At 39.2% G+C, this 19,602-nt stretch overlaps 1 protein-coding gene across 8 annotated transcripts in view; it reads left to right on the top strand.

The window, feature by feature from the left end:
* Positions 1–19,133, top strand: part of LOC107319201 (ephrin type-B receptor 5) — a 45,645-nt gene extending 26,512 nt beyond the window's left edge. For 3 of the 8 annotated variants that reach the window (XM_015873886.3, XM_085523029.1, XM_015873879.3), the window contains 12 exons: positions 35–373; positions 3,517–3,641; positions 4,669–4,831; positions 5,640–5,754; positions 8,402–8,457; positions 8,572–8,691; positions 9,039–9,286; positions 10,170–10,385; positions 13,399–13,548; positions 13,690–13,883; positions 15,057–15,212; positions 17,439–19,133. In XM_015873886.3, the coding sequence (XP_015729372.2) occupies positions 35–373; positions 3,517–3,641; positions 4,669–4,831; positions 5,640–5,754; positions 8,402–8,457; positions 8,572–8,691; positions 9,039–9,286; positions 10,170–10,385; positions 13,399–13,548; positions 13,690–13,883; positions 15,057–15,212; positions 17,439–17,547 (1,991 nt within the window). In that variant the 3' untranslated portion in view covers positions 17,548–19,133. Of the gene's footprint in view, positions 1–34; positions 374–3,516; positions 3,642–4,668; positions 4,832–5,639; positions 5,755–7,594; positions 7,995–8,401; positions 8,458–8,528; positions 8,692–9,038; positions 9,287–10,169; positions 10,386–12,876; positions 12,980–13,398; positions 13,549–13,689; positions 13,884–15,028; positions 15,213–17,438 lie in introns of those variants that run through there. The other 5 variants (XM_085523054.1, XM_085523048.1, XR_014936845.1 and 2 more) reach the window with 4 other exon arrangements.
* The last annotated feature ends 469 nt before the right edge of the window (positions 19,134–19,602 follow it).

Consider the following 19,602-nt stretch of genomic DNA (forward strand, 5'->3'; position numbering starts at 1 on the left):
CCATAAGAGTTTTGTCTTTCATACTGTCTTCTAGGCATCCCTTCAGCTCCCCGTGACCTCAGCTATGAAATTGTTGGCTCCACTGTGCTCCTGACCTGGCGCCTCCCCAAGGACTTGGGTGGCCGCAAGGATGTTTTCTTCAATGTCATCTGCAAAGAATGCCCAGCGAGGTCAGCAGGGACATGTGTGCGCTGTGGGGACAATGTACAATTTGAACCACGCCAAGTGGGCCTGACAGAAAGTCGTGTTCAAGTCTCCAACCTATTGGCCCGTGTGCAGTACACTTTTGAAATCCAGGCTGTCAATTTGGTGACTGAGTTGAGTTCAGAAGCACCCCAGTACGCTACCATCAACGTTAGCACCAGCCAGTCAGGTAAGAAGCCTCCTGCATCTGAGTCACAAAATTTCTGTGTCTGTCTCTCATTTGATTTGCTTCAATGGAGCAAAGCTTTTTGTTTTGCCCTTTTTTTTTATCTTGCTCTGTCAATTCCTTGATTTGAACTCTGTCTTTCTCTTTCCTGACTTCTATTGAATGGCTTTTATTTATTCCCATTTTGCAAAAAAAAAACACCAAACAAACAAAAAACCAACAACTTACTTCAGTTGATGTTCTTGTACATGGTGAGTAGATGTTAAGGGTAAACCACCCTAAAGTATATAGCAATGGGACAAGTATCTCTTTGGGTCAGTCAAAGCATCTTGCTTTGTCTGCTGCTAGGGTTTGATAAGAATTTTGTGAGCATCAGCTTGTCACAGCAGCTCTTAGAAAGTATTTCTTATTTTTCTTCATTCTCTTAGCTTTGTCTATTTCCTGTTCTCCATTTTATCATAGAATCATTAGAGTTGGAAGGGACCTTTAGAGATCGTCTAGTTCAACTCCCCAGCAGTGAACAGGAACATGTACAGCTAAATAGAGTTGCCCAGGGCTTGATCCAGCCTCGCCTTGAATGTCTCCAGGGATGGAGACACATCTCTAGGCAACGTGTTCCAGTGCTCCACACTCAGTGTAAAAGATGTTTTCCTTATATCCAACCTAAATCTATCCTCTTCGAGTTTGAAATCATTTCCCTTTGTTCTATCACCACAGAGCCTGCTAAAGTGTCTGTTCCCTTCTTTCTTGTAGCTCCCCTTTAGTTATTGAAAGGCTGCTGTCGAGTCACCTCAGAGCCATCTATTCTTTAGGCTGTACAGCCACAGCTCTCAGCCTGTCCTTGTAAGAGAAGAGTTGGATCCCTTATCTTTTTATACTTCATTGATTTACATTCATATGCATACGTAGCATTTTTCACCTCTTCAATTTTAATTTCAAAGTTACTGTTTTTCTACCCTCTATTGTTCCGTTATATCAACTTCCAATCCCCTCATTTCAGTTCCTACATCAATGCACTTTAATAAGTAGTGTTGAGTGTTTTGTGAAATCTATTTACATTTTGCCTTATTGCTTAACAAAGTAAGAAGGTAGAAAATAGAGAAAGACATTAAAGATGAAGATATAGATAAAGAATATGGATAGGCACTGTATAATGGTATAACAGCCTATAACAGAAAGAATGAACACAATTATAGTTACTAATCACCTACATATAATGAAAATGCAAATCACAGTTTTTACTGTTATTGGGGAAGCGTTAAACTGAATTTTGACAAAACATCCAGAAGCAGAGTCACCATTGCTATTTTATTTGAGCTGCATTCCATTATTTACACATCTTGTGTATACTGGTACTTTGCTCTTATCTTTTTATCGTTGTTTTGATAAATGATCTTGAAATGTTATTCTCTTGTCACTAGTGGCCAAAACAAAATTAAAGAGTAGTTGCCTAAAGAAACTTTTAGAAGCCTCTGAAGTGACAGGAATGGCAAAGAAAAGATGTAATAACTACAAAAGAATCACAGGTCTTAAGGGGATTTAATTTGAATCTTCTGGACATGTTCATCTTTGAATCAGTGGTCTAAACTCCTGTGGTGATCCATGGAAGTATAAACAGTAGAGCTGAGTGATTCAGTTGACAGCACTCTACCACGGAATTGATGAGTTTGGACAGGCATGTCCAACCCATGGCCCACAGACCTCATGAGGCCTGGGTGATTTTGTCTCCTCTTAAAACCTTTTATCACTGTATCTTCAGTGTAACTTGATAAAAAAATGAATGTTTCATAAGCTTTTTATTGGTGAATTGCATATGCACGAAGCTAAAAAACAAGTGATGATGATGACCTAGTGTTCTTTGAGTTTTGCAGAACTCCCATTTGCTTCTCATCAAAAGCTTCAGTTCTCCCAAGGGCTTGTTCTCCGCGATTGCAAGCCCAGCTGTATGGCATCTTAGGGTGATAGAAGAGGAAATAATGTGGGACCCTAGTACATCTTCTAAAGAAAACTTGGGTCATGTGACTCCTCATTATATTCATGAAGATTAGTTGGTAGCAAGGTATAATGAACCAAGATGAGTTTGTGTTTTGTTGTTCTTTTTTTTTTTTTTTTTTTTTTTTGTCCACTTTCTAAATCTAGAGAATATAGGTGTTTTTTTATTTTCCACAATGGTGTTTTGAATCAATCTGTTCCTCTTGAGTAACTCTGGAGAAGTAGAACCAAAGAAGAGGTGTCCCCCTTTCCTTAACATTCCTTCTTTACCCAGTCCACTTATTTAGATCAAATTTTAGGCTTGCAGACTCATTTTTCTGGTCTGACCAGATACTACTGTCAAGGACATCTGAATTATAAGAAAAGAGCAGAAACCTGTCAAAAACTAGTAACTCAGGGAATGTAGCATTTTCATGGTACTCTAAATTCAGTCCACTATTGTGTGCTAGCAGGAAAAATATTGTCCTTACATGTGGAAGAATTGCAGCCAACATCTAACAAAAAATAGAATCTAAGAGCTGTATTTAACTAGCAGTTAGACTACTTTACATCTTTCATTAGGTGTTACATGTGATACCTATACAAGAACTTTTCTTGGGAGGGAACATACGTTTGCTATTTTATAAATATTATAACTAATATAAAAAACAGTCTCTTTCTGACTTTCTTGAAGATTATATCTCACCATATGATGTTTGTGTTCAGTGAAGCTACAAAGTGCTAGACACATGCATATGTGAAAGGAGCTTTGAAACCAATATTTTGTGACACAAATTGTTAAAGATCAGAATGCATATCCTTTTGCTCTTCATATTGTCTGTCCAAGCATGACCCTAGGACAAGGACGTACACTCTGTCAGTGTACTTTCATTTTGCATGTGAAATTATAAAGTTTGCTGCAGTGTATATATTTTCAGAACTTGTGTGCATGATCAGTTAGATATGGGTTTCTTCATTATCTGTCCCGATTTTCAGTGACAGTGATCTCTACTCCCAGTAGAGTAAAATTGACTTGGATTTCTTCTGGTTATTTTACAAAGTAAAAAGGGAAAGTAAGTGAGAGAGCGACCTAACCTTTTCATAACAAAATATTCAACTATAGGTTCTTGTGAACCATTTTGCTTTGCAGTCACTCCTTCTTTCTTTTATTCCAGTGCCCTCCACAATCCCTATGATGCATCAGGTGAGTCGTGCTGCCAGTAGCATCACACTATCTTGGCCTCAGCCAGACCAGCCCAATGGGGTTATCCTGGATTACCAGCTACGGTACTTTGACAAGGTGAGAAGAGAGTGATGCAGTGCACATTGCTGTATAGCTATTATGCAGAAGAGAATGGGCAAGTCTTCTGTCTGGAAGATTCACCCTTTGATCAGGTTGGATGAGGCTGAGAAAAATGATCCAATTATGAAGGAAGATCCAACTATAGTAAGCACCAAAGTTCATAATATATGCTTCATCTAACATGTGACCATCTGCATTTCCCAGCTTGGAACCATCTAGAGATTATGTTAAGAAGGGAAAAGATGCTTGTAGCTAAGGTAAAAAGCTGTGGCTGAAATAACTGAATAAATTTAGCATCAACTGATACAGGTAACAATGGAAGAAGCTCTGGTTTCCAGATGTCTATATTGGAAACGGACTCACTGCAACTGTCCTGTGTGTCCCTTTATGCCACAATGGACACCTCTAAGAAATTTTGGCAGGAAGAATGCTCTCTTTCATTTACTAGCTGGCAGGTCCCAGTTACATGTATATGTGCTGAAATGACAGGGTGACAAATACAAAAGTCATTCTCCATTCACTTTTTTTCACAACTCCTAATCTTGAGGGGAAGAGATTCATAGGGCTGTTCAGACTAAGTTCCCATTCCCTATATTTGATCTCTTATATAAATATACGTGCAGAAATCTGTAGGGCTGCTGTTTCTTCTTGCAGTAAAGGGGCCTGCTGTTTGTAGCAATATGCCTGCTAGCCTCTTGGATATATTCTCACTCAGGATTCTCCAATGAGAATACGTGAGTTGTAGAATATCCTGAGTGGGAAGAGATTCACATGTGTCACTGAGAGCTTTGTGAGGAAACCAGGCATAAGAGAATGAAAAGTAGTCATGAGAAGACTGGCTAGTAGTGCATGAGGGAGTCACATCTGGAATATAAGTTGATGCTGGGAGGCTCAATAACAGATTCAAAAGATATTACACCCACATGAAAACTATCATTCCTTGATATGAAGAGCCAGCCATATTGGCAAAACTTTCACTTGTTTGTTTGTTTGTTATGTTTTGTTTTGTTAATGACATTCACAGGCAGAAGATGAGGATAATTCATTTACTTTGACTAGTGAAACTAACATGGCCACTGTATTGAACCTGAGTCCAGGCAGGATCTATGTCTTCCAAGTACGAGCTAGAACAGCAGTGGGTTATGGCCCATACAGTGGAAAGATGTATTTCCAGACTTTAATGGGAGGTAAGTGCCATGATTTTGTATTCTTATCTGCATATGCTCATCTTTTATTTGTGTGCCACTCTTTTTATTAGCTAATTCTCTGGAGAATGCTACAAGACACTGCTACTTAACTTGTGTCCTTGTATATCACAATTTGCATATGCAGATTGTTTTCACTCAGAGAAAATTCATGTTGTCAGAGCATGTTGTTTACACTCCCTTAGCCTTTACTACCTTCACATTTCCCAGTCCTGCTCCTTGATTTCTTACACCTTCCAGCAGGAGCAGAGTGCGTCAATAGAGCATAGCACAATATGCCATGGTTTGGTCTCCACCTGTCACAGGACATCTTACATCTGAAGGCTCTGTTAAAGTCTTAAGACAAGTGGGACAAAGGACATGTACACAGAACCTTATGCTCTAGCAGTATTACCATCCGCTCATTCAGAGAGTGATGTACTCCATTGTGATGCTGTTTGGTTTTGATCAAAGGTACATGTCTCTACAATCTAAAATAATAGGAGGAAATGGGATCAAAGCCCAGGTTTAGAACAAGCCTATACTTAAATGGCTAGTCAGATGCTGGTGAATTAGGGAAAGGAAGAATGAACTGGGAGGGAGTACTGGCTATCAAAAATGGGAAAGCACAGCAGAAGCAGTTGAAGGGTTAAAAGAGATAATCGAGGCAAGCATTTATTAAATGATTAGGATTAGCCTGGGAGGCAAAAGGCTGATATGGATAGAATTATGGCTGAAATCTAGATGGGCAGATGAGAAACTCTAATTGTACCTGTTTTGTACATTTGCATGTATGTCTCTTCTTTTCTAGGAGAGCACTCGGAGATGGCACAGGACCGACTGCCACTCATTGTGGGCTCAGCACTTGGTGGTCTAGCCTTCTTGGTAATTGCTGCCATTGCCATTCTTGCCATCATCTTCAAGAGGTAAATTCTTTGACTTGTTTATGTGCCTAGTCAGTGAAACTTTCTTACCCCTGCTACATAACACAATCCCCAGGGAAGCTGCCTGATCTACAGTTATTTGTAGCCAGTTTGCTGAAGGATAAAAGCTGTACATCCCAGGTCATTCCACGGAACACAGATTCATAAAACATAGGTTAAAGAAAGCAAATACCACTTTCAATTTTGGAAAGGCAGATAAGTCAATGTAGACATAGTCTGGTATGGTATAAGAGCAGGGCAGAAATCTTAAAAAGAAAGAAAAGTGTGCCCCGGTGGCGCAGTGGTAGGAATGCCACGTTGCAGCAGCGGAGGCCTAGGTTCAAATCCCCTGTGGCACAAGTGGTAGAAGTGCCGCTACACAGGAGGCTCGAATTCCAGGGGTTGGACTCGATGATTTCTAAGGTCCCTTCCAACCCACACGAGCCTATGATACTATGATACTATGATGATGAAAAGTAAGGGTTGCTAGAAGAGCTGTGTAGGAGGAGGGCTGAAGAAAAAAACAATCATCACCTGCTCCTTCAATGTAAAAGTTTGTACTTAATTCCCAAGACTATCAGTAATGGGTTCATGGATCTTTTCTCCACTCTGCCACTGCACAAAATCAACTTTTTAGCTTTCTTTGTTGAACTGAAGAACTGTATAAATCATTTATCTTCAGAAAGCGGCACTTAGTTTTAGTTTTATTTCTGTTCTCTATTTTTTTTTAATTTTTATTTTTTTTAATCAGAGTGTATTCACTTCTAATATTTTTATTCTGGGAATAAAATAATTATCAAGTATTGTTATATTTAGAGTGTTGTCTCCTTTAGCAGATTTGAACTGTTAAAGTACAATTTCTTGTTACAGATAGAAATGTGACATAATGTGTACAAGTCAATAAAGTGTATATTTTTCTTAAAAAAACAAACACACAAACAAACCCACAGTAAATTAATATTATCAAATGTTACCAAATATTACCAAATCTGAGTAGGGGAAAGATTTATTTTTTATTTTATTTTATTTTATTTTATTTTATTTTATTTTATTTTATTTTATTTTATTTTATTTTATTTTATTTTTTGTAAATGTAAACATGTAAAAAAAATCATAGAAGTAGATACATTTATGCATGAAGAATCTTGTAGTTATGGTGGCTCAAAGAAAGTGAAGAAATAACATTGCTGTTTTTTTATTTGTCCTTGACAAGGAAAATAAATTTGATGATGTAGGAAATCCACATGAAAATATTTAGAAGGTCATCAAATATACATGGAGACAAATACAGTAATTTTGAGTTGGTTTTGCAAATTTTTGATACATCTGGTTCAACTAAAACACAATGTAAAACACCTATTCTAGTTGATTTCTTGTTTTGGTTTTAAAATGGAAAAATATTAATATGTCAGATTACCTATAAAAAATCTGAATGTTGACCTGACTTTCATATCCAATAGCAGAGTTAGTTTGTAGGTATGAATCCCAATTAAAGCCATTTTTTTTTTCCCCCAAGAGAAAGAACAGATTTTGAAGAAGGAAATATCTGTGGTTTTGGAATTTTAGCAGAATTTTAAGAAATAAGCTCCATAAGTATGAATAATCCACATTTCCTTTTAGAATAATAAAATGATAGTAAAGAAAAGTAATATTATGTTTCACAAAGCTCTGACTTCAGATGCTAATTGAATCAGGTAGATCTTGTGTTGAAACAGCAAAGCAGATGAGTTGATACGACTTCCTATATACAGCAGGGGTTCTATAGGAAACATCGGTTTGATTTACAGTCTAGTGTAATTAATATGATTTAGAAAATGTAGTAAACTACTTTGTACATTTTCAGGGGGAAAAGAGAACTATAAACATGGCTGGGAACAAAGGAAGTTATTGGAAAAATGGAAAATATTAAGATCAAACCAAGAACTGGATAACATTTGGAAAACAACTAGGTCCTGATAAAAAAGGCTTGAAGAAAACACATTTAAAATGATACTGAAATCTGGGAAGCACCTATAATGAGAATCACCTATATATACTAGAATTTAGATTCTTATTTGCAATAAGTATTACAGTAATAAAGACTGTTTTAAGCTGTACATGTGGAGATCACATAATGGAACAGATGTCAGTCCATCTTGTTATTTGTGATTGTTTTTGGGTGCCATGCTGAAAAGAGTAGTCAAAGTATATGCTGTAATAAAGGAGAAGAATGAGAAATAAAGAGTGAAATTTATATACATCAAGCATTTGTAATTTGAGTAGATTGCTCTTAGAATATTTTTGAATGTTTTTCACAGGAGATGGACTGGATTGTTATTGAAAATAATAATTTGTTGTAATTGAATGAAATTAAAATGTAAATTAACAAGAACAGCAAGAAACTTCCAAGACAGTAAAGTTAAACTGCAGTTTGCTTTTTTCAGTACACTGCTTGATTACATCTCATTTCTCTTGTCTATAGAGGGGTTGCACACAGTAATACAAAAACTACCACATAGAAAACAAGTTATGTTGCTAAGAGATTTAGAGGATCTTAACAGTATCATATATACCTAAATTCAAGGTTTTGAGTCTTTCACTGAAAAGCCTACTGCAATATCTAGGGCAGACTTCTGCATGTTTTGACTTTCCTTTCCTTTACATCCTGCAGTAAAAGACGAGAGACTCCATACACGGACCGCCTGCAGCAGTATATCAGTGCACGAGGTAAGTGCTTTTTGAGCAGCAAATGGCAAAGACCTATCTTTTCAGGACTCAGTAGAACCCATTTTCTTCAGGGGCTGATTCTGGTGATGTTTTGGACTGTCTCCTCCACTGCAGGACTGGGAGTGAAGTATTACATTGATCCTTCTACTTATGAAGATCCCAACGAAGCTATTCGAGAGTTTGCCAAGGAGATTGATGTGTCCTTCATCAAAATTGAGGAGGTCATTGGATCAGGTAGTGTATGAATCTTTGGATTTTGAACCTTCTTGTTCTAACTTAGCACACTAGTGGCCTGAAGTGGACTAAACTGTGACACATCAAGTCTCTCTCTCTCTCCAAATCAAGTTTAAAACACGCTTTGAAGATTCATTTGACTTCCTCATTTGAACTCTGAACAAGTAGTCTCCAACCTGACTGAATTCAGAGCCTTCATCAAGAACTTTACCCTGACCTAAAAGGTCTTAAGTAACGTTATTTCCAAGCAGTTGCAGAAATCTTCCATATAGGAATGTTTTAATGCACCTGGCTAAACACTTTGCTGTGTTTCCTTACTTGAGGTGTGTTTCATCCCTTCCTAACAGGAGAATTTGGAGAGGTGTGCTTTGGGCGCCTAAAACACCCAGGGAAACGTGAATACACAGTAGCTATTAAAACCCTGAAGTCAGGTTATACTGATGAACAGCGTCGAGAGTTCCTGAGCGAGGCCAGCATCATGGGGCAATTTGAGCATCCCAATGTCATCCACCTGGAGGGCGTGGTCACCAAAAGCCGACCAGTCATGATTATCACAGAATTCATGGAGAATGGATCACTGGATTCCTTCCTCAGGGTACCATAACTGGAGTCCCCCACAACTGTTACCTCTTAGTCTTGCTGCGTGCCATTCTCAGACCTGATAATTGCCTATCCTTCCTCTTCCCCTTGTCTCCACAAGTCCTCAATAGCCCTCTGTATGTGCAGTAGGAATGACAGCAAATTTTCAGGCTAATTGTTTTTGAAGCCCATATTATAAAAGTTCACCAATAATCTATGCATTGTTTTAGACCTCTCAAACTCAACAATATGAAATTATTCATCTTGCCTTTCACTTACTATGGGCATATTCTAAATTTGCCTTTTAAAGAATGCTGCTCAGAGTTAATTCCACTGAATGTTTTCAAGTAACTTCCAATAATTAAATATTATTATTTTTGGACTCAAGAGACTCCAGAGTTTTTTTCTAGTAACAAAATAAAAATACGGATACTTCAGTAGAATAGATGCTTCACTTCTTCCTTCATTGATGCAGATTGTAATTCAACCCAGGCACTTCAGCAGATGCATTTTGAAAAGCACATGAAACCACTGTATGAATTAAATAGAATTCATTGTAAAAATCTCAAAACATTAAGAGCAGATTTTACGTTCCCCTTCACTTAGCCAACTTAGTGGTTAATGAGAGACTAGACATAGGATGCTAAAGGAAGATACAACCACAATATGAGATTTATCTTCAGAAGTACATCACCAAAGCCTGAATTCATTTGAGATTCAGTGCCATAGGCCCAGTTTCCTTTCTTATTTGTTGTCCATGGGGCCTTAGATTTCCACTGGAATTAAGACGTGTTTTCTAACTTCGAAAATCTGCCTTATTAACATGTTCTTTGTAAATCTTCCCTATAGGCTTAATTTCCTGTGGTCATAAAAGCCTGTTTTTGCCTCTTCACTTGCAGCAGAAAGAGGGACAGTTCAGTGTGTTACAGCTGGTGGGAATGCTACGAGGGATTGCAGCAGGCATGCGCTACCTTTCAGACATGAACTATGTGCATCGTGATCTTGCAGCACGTAACATCTTAGTCAACAGTAACCTTGTATGCAAAGTGTCAGACTTTGGTTTATCCCGCTTTCTGGAAGATGATGCTTCAAATCCCACTTATACTGGAGCTCTGGTGAGTTACCAATGTGGAGTGATCTACTGAAGTGCTGCCCACTATGAATTTGTTCTGTGTTCACCCTTTTTAGCTCATCTTGAGGCCAGTGGGACCAGTGGGGTGAGGGTAGAACTTTCTGCCTTGCAAGCTGTCTATTCCTAACAAAGAATGATAACTTGAGTATCTGATTCCCTCTGCCATGTGAAATTGAGTCTGAGTGAAGTTCTTTGTGGGATGATGGTGAATAGGACAAAAAGAGGACAAGTTTCATAAACTGGTGTAGATTTTATCTTTTCCTTTACATGAGCTTCTTATAGCAAATTAAAAGAACTGAAGGGAAGACTGAAGTCTGTACTACCACTTTTGAGGAAATAATCATTTTTTTCCTGTAGAAAAGATAATCAGCCTGAATATGGACCAGTCATCAAATGAACTTATTGCCTGTAGTGTTCTGATGCCCTTTATACCTTCCACAAAAGTGGTGTTAGTGTAACAGATGTATTGAAACTGCCATTTAGTATGCAAGGAATGAAGAATTCTGTCACTGAAAGGGAAGACAAGTTTTAGATTTACATATTCTGAAGAACCAAAGCACATGAATCAAATTTTGTCTGCCAGGTCATAACTGCATGTCAGAGAGGTTAAGATGGAAAGAAGAGAGATTTAATGATAGTCACTCAATGTATCTGTCATTGGAGCTACAGGTTGAGATAGTTCATGTTGTGAGTTATGGTCATACAGGATTCTCTCTTGAGTAGTACTGAGGTGACCGTCTGCAGATCAGACCATCTTTCAAGTTTGTTGCCTCCCCAGGACTCAAATTAGGGATGACACTAGAGTAATGAAGAGTTTATTACATCTATTACCAGCACCTCTCTTTCATGTAGGTACCAATGATGTTGCCTCAGGAAGTTTCAGGTCATCAGAAAGGCCTTTGGATGATGACTAGAGAACTCAGGTGCTTAGGCAGTGTTTTCCTCAATCCTCCTGTTGACATAGAAGGATATTGGAAGAAACAGACAAGTCCAGGACAGCAGTGTTTAGCTCCAATATTGATGTCTTTGCCAGAAATCTCTTTTGTAACCACCAGGAATGTGGCAAGGAATGACACAATTAATGGAAGTGTTTACATTGGTCCAGGGAGCACTGAGGGCTTGGGAGTCTGTCTTAAATGTCTGTACAGCAATGCATGTATTATGAGAAGCAAACAGGAGGAACCCAAAACTTCTATCTGTTCCCAGGTCTGTGACATCATTGGTAATAATGGGATTTGGCAGAACAAGTGCCCCAACTGGAGTGCTGGGATAGAGGACTATAGTCTGTCTAGAAGAGACAGACCAGGAGACAGGGTAGACAAGGTGGAGGAGCTGGAGTGTATGAAATTGTGAGGCTTAATTGTAGAATTTTTTGAGAGACTCTGGGTAGAAGGATTTGTGCAACAAAGAGGATGCTGTCATAGTTTTCTATCATAGTTCCCACAGCCAGAATGACAGTACTGATTAGTTATTTAATAGACAATTAAGAGAAATCTCTGAATTGCTAGTCCCTGTCCTTTCGGGATATTCCAACTTCCCGAAACTTCTGATAGGAACATCATACTTTAGTGACAAGTAAGTCTGGGAAATTCCTGAAATATGTCAAAGATAACTTCCTTTAACCATGTCTTGCTATACTTGTTCATGAGTACAGAAGGCATCATGGGAGATGAGACTGTTGGTGACTCTTAGCCAAGGTGCTCATGAAATGTTTTAATTTAACATTTTTAGTGAAATGAAAAAATAATGGTCAGCAAAGTTGTCACTCTTGGTTTTAAAAGAGCAAACTTCAGTACTCAGGGAGTTAGCAGAGTTCCCTGTGAATCTTCCTCTAAGAGCCTGGGGGTCTACAGGAACTGATTACTTTTTAAGAACCCCTTTTTAAAAGCACAGAAGCAGGCAAATCCACTGTGTCATAAATCAAGTAAGCAGTGCAGAAGACCAGCTTGGCTGAATAAGGAATTCTTCTTGGAACTGAAGCAGAAAAAGAAAGCATTATGAACTCTCTAGGCAATGTCAGGCTGTACAGGAAGTTTGGCTGGAGAGCAGTGCTGCAAGAAGGGGTGTGGGGAAGCTGGCTGACGGTAGGTTCAATATGAGCCAGCAATGTACCTTGGCAACTAAGACGACAAACCATGTTCTGGGATGCATTAAACACAGCATAGCTGGCCAGTCAAAAGAGGTTATTATCCCATCACATACAGCATTGGTCCAACCTCTCTTGGAATACTGTGCGCAGTTCTGGGTTACACAGTTCAATAAGGATGTTAAGATACTTGAATGCATCCAGAGGATTGCAAGAAAGCTGGTTAAACCTTTGGAAACTATGTCCTATAAGGAGTCAGTGAAAGCACATGGTTTGTCTAGTTTGGAGAAAAGAAAGCTCGAAGGGACTTTGTTGTTCTCTACAACTTCCTGAGTAGGATTAATAGAAAGACAGTTGCTCATCTATTATCCCCTGTTTCTTTTAACAGGACACGTGGCAGTTTAGCCAGTTAGTCACTGGAACAGTGATTGATATCTTGTCATTCTCTCTTTTTAAGAGGCATCTGGATAATGTAGTTGGACTCAATCTTTGTAAGTCCCTTCCAACTGAATTACTGTGTTCAACTATTCTGTTCTATTTGGCATGGCTTTCAATTTCCAAATTGTCGAGACTTTCAGGAGGATTTGACTGTCTGCTACCTCTTAAATGCTGTACAGAAGAGCTATAAAACTTAAATTGAATTACATTATAGATTTGTAGCAGTAGGGGGGTATGATTCTATGGGGTTTTGTTTTGTTTGTTTTTTAACTTGTCGGTTTCAGTAGAACGAGGTGGAAACTTTTAACATACTTTGAATTTAAACCACCAATATCTACAAGACAGCATAAACTGAACTGGCACATCATTTCAGAGTTGTGTCATTCTACTGGCATCTGACTGGTCAGTGCTCTCATTTTCCCAAGTAGTCTTTATCTCACTAACATTCTGATTACTCTCTGACGCTTTCTAGGGTTGCAAAATCCCCATCCGTTGGACTGCCCCTGAAGCTGTCCAGTATCGCAAGTTCACATCCTCCAGTGATGTCTGGAGCTATGGCATTGTCATGTGGGAGGTGATGTCCTATGGTGAGAGACCTTACTGGGATATGTCCAACCAGGATGTAAGTTGGGGAAGTGGTGGGAATGTACCTCTCTGCTCTGCATCTTCAAGCAGAAGAAAGTCATATACTACCAAGTGACTGAAGCTTTTCTTTCTTTTATTTTCCCAGCTGCAATAAAACTTTATTCTACTTTTTTGGCAGGTAATTAATGCAATTGACCAGGACTATCGCCTGCCACCACCCCCAGACTGCCCAACTGTTTTGCATCTGCTGATGCTTGACTGCTGGCAGAAGGAGAGAGTCCAGAGACCAAAATTTGAACAAATAGTCAGTGCCCTAGATAAAATGATTCGCAAGCCATCTGCTCTCAAAGCCACTGGCACTGGGAGCAGCAGGTGAGATGAGGATTTAATGCAAAATAATATAGCTGGTCTCTTGGTAGACATCATAAGGAAGAGTGGGCAGTAAATCAATATCTGTAGTATTTTTCCAATCCTCTCTTTCAAGACTGAGACCAATTAAGAAATGAAAAATGGAGTGGACAGTTGGAAGAGATGTATATCCTGATTCAGTCTGTGTGTGATGAGGATGAATTAGGAGTCGTGAGTGCTGAATGTGGCAATAAAGAGATCTTGATGAGTTGAGGAACCTTTGGGGATGAAAGCAGGGACAGATCTGGTGCAGCTATACAAGGTACTGTGTGATCACATAAAATTCTGTGACCACAAAAGGTGTTAAAGGAAGAAAAGACCATATCTTGTGGAGGGAGGGAATTCTGTAGCTAAAAGAACTGCAGCTTACATCTCATATTTTCTCATCTGCATTTTGCTACCTGATGGAACCAGTGGGAGGAGGTTAGCAAAGGAGAAATCTCTAGGGGGAGATAAATGGAGCTAAGATTAGAAAGCTGATTAGAAAGCTGATGATGCATAATGCTGACTTGGAGGATTTTGCTGTGGTTATAGAGAAGCATGAAGTAATGCCTGATTTACTAAAAAATCGGCACAGAAAGAGAATTGCACTGGACAGATTCAGATGCCAGGAAACAGAGAACATACCATTCATAAACAGTGTTTTCTTTAACTGTTTACTGCTTTCTTCTGTCTGATGTGTGTTGAAACCCAAATGACACAGTGTCATACAGGTTCCTTTGTGATCCCCCCCCAAAAAAAACAAAATAACATATCCTTGAGAAGTGGAGCTATTCATAAAGGTAAAAAGGTACAAGGTCTCATCTCTGTGCCTTGGAAACTGCAGCTTTTAGCTCAGATGATGGGTTTAGACCCAGACAGTAGAAAGATCGCAGATAAGAAAGGAGATCATTCCTGAAAGAGTATAAAATGGGAAGGAAAGATTAACAGCTTAGGCTGGGTGGATGGTTTTTAGGCAGAAGAGGGAAGACATAATCTAGAAAAAGACATCAAGGTGGGGCTTTGTGAACCAGAGCATGAAGAACAAACACAATTGTTTTGTCTGTGCTGTGCTGTTCTCTCTCTCTTGTAACTCTGACCTTATCATGGTCACCTGATGTTGATAACAGGAAATTTTAGAAGCTGACTCTTTTGCAGACCATCTCAGCCTCTCCTGAGCAACTCCCCTCCAGATTTTCCTTCACTCAGCAATGCACACGAGTGGTTGGATGCCATCAAGATGGGTCGTTACAAGGAGAATTTTGACCAGGCTGGTCTGACTACATTTGATGTCGTATCACGCATGACTCTGGAGTAAGTACAGAAGCAGAGAGCGTAATATACGATGCAGAAAGTGATAGAGTAAGAGCTATATGGAGAATATATATGCATAAAACAGGAAAAAGAATCTAGGGCAAATTAGCTACTCTGTTTTGCATCTTTATTAGGACTTCTGATTGTCCTCCATACCATTGTATATATATATATATAATCTGTTATATCAGAAAGTTCATGACACCTGACACAAGCAGTAATCGCTTACAGGCACTTGTGTAGAACTAGCTACACTATATACTAAGTATATACAGCTTGCTCAGATGTAGGCATGTTCTGCAGTGGACCAGAGGATCAAGGCATGTGGGGTTGTTCCTGCAATTGAAGAGATTCTGGGGAAGTGGAGAGAGCCACCAGACTTTGTGAAAGTGGCTGACGAGGCATGGGCAAGATCAGGAACAGAAACAGTAAATTTAAACACAGCATAACCACCATTAACAGTCACTTGCTGAGGCAATCAGCTGAAGTCCAAATGGAGAGGCCACAACCTTCCCATGCAGACCTACATATCTAAACAGGCCTCCAAAGGGCTGAAAGAGCTGCCCAGACCTTCATTTTCAAAGAACTGCAGATTCTGGACATCTCCCCAGAGCTTGAGGGCAGAGGCAGGTGTCATGGGTGTAAATGTGTCCACCTGGATGATCTCTTTAGAGCAGGTTGCATGAAGAAATCACCAGGCAGTGTAGTAACCAGGAATCTGAGCAAGAGATTGATTGATGCATGGTATCATGTACCACCACGGACCAAGTGACAGTCATGCCTTAAATTCCTGAGAGGGGAAATTAGACTAGTTTCAAACCTGAGGTGATGAACTGCGCTGACACACAAGACAAGGGAGACTGGACAAGGAGATGTTTCCCTCTTGGCCCTGATGTGCCTCCACACAACAGGTACAAGACTCAGGCTGAAAACGGAAAAGTACATTACATAAGTAATGATCAAGACCCAGGAAAGGGCAACTGCATAAAGCTGGTCCAATCAACTACCTCTATTAGAATCAGTGCCACCAAAAAAGTGCAGTGGGTGTTAGTAATTGGAGATTCCTAAGAGACACTGAAGCATCCATCTGCTGTCCAGACACTCTACATTTTTGCTGTCTGCTGAAGGCCTGGATTCACAAAATCACAAAGAGGCTATGGTGCCTGGTAAAGCCAGAGAACTACAACTCACTCCTATTTTTTTCAAGTAGGGTCAAATGAGGCTGTGATGAGAAGAATCCAAAATAGCAAAAGAATGAGACTTTATGTCCCTCAGAAAAATGCTGAAAGGATTGAGAGCATAGGTAGTGTTATCCTCCGTTCTCCCAGCTCGAGTAGAAGATAAATGGATCAAGTGAATTACTGGATGCAAAGCTGGTATCGTGCTCAGGGATGCTGGTTGTGTGATCTTGGACACACCTTTGAGAAACTGGATATAATGATTCCATATAATGATCACCACGAAGATGATTAGAAGATTGGAATACCTCTGCTATGAAGAAGGGCTGAGGGAGCAGATTTTGTTTGGTCTGAAGAAGAGAAGGTACCAGGAAGGCCTCTCTGCAGTATTTCAGTACATAAAAAGTAATTCTGGATTTTTTTATTTTTTTTTAAAGTAAATTCTCTTTGCATGTTCTGATAGCCATAGGGCATGGGTGAATATTTTCAAATCTAAAAGAGGGATATTTATGTTTGTTAGATGTAAGAACTAGGTGATCTTAAATGTCCCCTCCAACCCAAACCATTCTGTGATGATTCAATGATAGGACAATATGCTTTTTACTCAGAGGTTGGTGAGGAACTGAAACAGATTGCTCAGAGAAGTTGTTGAACGCCCCATCCCTGGAGACATTCAAAGCCAGGCTGGACGTGACTGTTGACAACTTGATCTAGTCGATTGCAACCCTACCCATACCAGCAGGGTTGGAACTGGAAGATCTTTAAAATCTCTTTCAACTCAAATCATTCTAAGATTCTGTGATTCTATGAAGTGTTACATAGAGCATAGGAGCCAGGAAAATGCTTCTTTTTAAAATAATAATCTAAGCAAGTTCTGCCCACACATCCTCTACCAAAACATTTGCCAAGAAAAAGCAGAAATTTTTTTAACTGTTTCCCAGACATGGATAACCACATACATCAATATGGACTTACAGGGAAAGAAACTGTGTCTGTTCAGAATAGTAAAACCATTTTAACACTTTCTACACCCTCTATTCTTTTGCAGAGATCTCCAGCGTATTGGAATCACCCTGGTTGGTCACCAGAAAAAGATTCTGAACAGCATCCAGCTCATGAAAGTTCATTTGAATCAGCTTGAACCAGTTGAAGTGTGATGCCTTAAGTCTCTGTATTACACCTGACTCAATTCTGAGAGAGTTCTGAGGGGATTCAGAGGGCTAGTCACTGTAAGAAAAGGAAATGGCAAAATGCTCCTTGAAGACTTACTGAGCCTAGAGAGTAGATATTACATGTTCCCTTCCATCAGCAAAAAGAGAATCTTGCCATGATTTGAAAGCAGAGGTAAATAGCTGGTGATGTTTAAATATGGCTGGCATCATACACTAGGAGTAGATCAGGGGAGGGAAAGTTAACTGTAATGCAGCATGGAGCTGGTATAATAGTTTGGACAGACCACAAAAATCTGAAGCTCTTCTCCACTAACTAAAAATATCAGACAATTCTCCAGTGCCATCAGCAGGCTTTATCAGTGACTGGGAACTCAGCAAACTGGTAAAGACATAATAAAGGCCACAAAGAATATCAGCACATTGTGAGAGATTATCGCTCGGCTGGAAATGGACATCACTTGGTATGCCAGATTTGTGAGAAACTGGAGTTCCACGTAGTGCACAGTATGTGGTAAACTATGAGATATGTCGCCTGGTAATTTTTACAGAGGTTGAGAGTAAAGGGATTAAAATTCTGTGCTATATCATATGCAGTTCTTGGGTCTGTCCCATGATCCCGAAGGGAAGTTTACTCCATTGTGCTGAGGCAAGGAACAGCAAAACTTAGAGCTGCATAGCATCTGTCTATGGGAGTGTAAACAGAATAAAATAATAAGGGCTCTTAGAATCCATCCTGCTGAGTTTTCAGATGGATAATCCATTTTTGAGAAGAAAGGTGCAAGTTGCAAGGTTCTGATAACCTGGGTACTCAATTCTGGTTTCGTTCTTTTCTAACTCTCCTCCAGTCCTTCCCCTCTCCCTATGGAAGAGAGTAACAGAAATAAATCTGAAATCCTTTGCAACTGAAAAATGTTATCTCCTTTTCTCATCCTCACCAGTCACAGCAGTCCATACTAATACTGACTGAAAACTGTTCCCAAGGAAAATGCAGATCTACAGTGGTCAATTCCAAATAGACAATTGGATCAAGGGATGTGAAACTCCTTCACAAGTCCTTGTCAGAGAATGATACTAGTCCCAACAGTAACTTCAGTCTCTAAAATAAGGATTACTGTTTTTTCATAATTAACCATACTGCCTGGTCAGTAGTGCATGAGAATGACCAGAGGCATCAGATTCTCTCTCCCTTTAGACAGGCTGGCACCTGCTTAAGAAAAGATCTCTTTATGCAGGGGGAGAGCTTCGAGACTTAGGACTGTACCCCAATGTCTGCCCCTATGCAGAAGCATGAAAACAGAAAGCTCAGCTTGAAGGTAAAATTCAACCTATACACTTGTTCACCTCATCAAGACATAAGAAGGGAAATGGAAATAGCCTTATTAAGCAAGACTACAATCAAGACATTGCATAAAAAGAAAAGTTGTGCCTAGAGAGTTAATCCCCCTACTTGTTCTGATCTGTCAGTGATTTGGTTCACCATGAAATAGTCATCAACTCACTATATTTTTCCAGTCTTTTCAGTAATGAATTGATGCATTTTGTATATTAAATTTAAGGATTTACGAAGACAATTTTGTTCTCTTCTTTACCTAAAAATTGAATAGCCTTATAGAAGGTAGACAACACCACCTCACAAATGTATGTTCATGACTGCTCTTTTATGTTGTTTGTTGTTTTTTAATCAATTTTTTTTACACAGCTGTTAACAGTTTTGATTTCTTAGTTACAGCAAGAAATCAGCTGTCAGATCAGAGCAGATATAAACACTGAGTCACATGTGTGATCTGATAGGTAAGCACAGCAGCAAACTGGGATCTAAACTCAGAAAACATAGTCTTAAACTGCTCCCTCTTATAAGTCCAGTGGGACAACTGTGGATATCAGGCCAGGGCATTTAGATGTTAAAATTTGTTAGTGCATCTGGATATTAATACTTAAAAATAACCTGTCATCTGTTATAGTCATAACCAAATACAACCCTTTGATCTCTGGCAATCATACAGTTCATCACCCAGCATGGCATGAATCTCTTTAGCTCAG

This window comes from Coturnix japonica, chromosome 1 (genome assembly GCF_054131305.1).
Source record: "Coturnix japonica strain WE chromosome 1, WE-NBRP24, whole genome shotgun sequence".
Classification (NCBI taxonomy): Eukaryota; Metazoa; Chordata; class Aves; order Galliformes; family Phasianidae; genus Coturnix; species Coturnix japonica.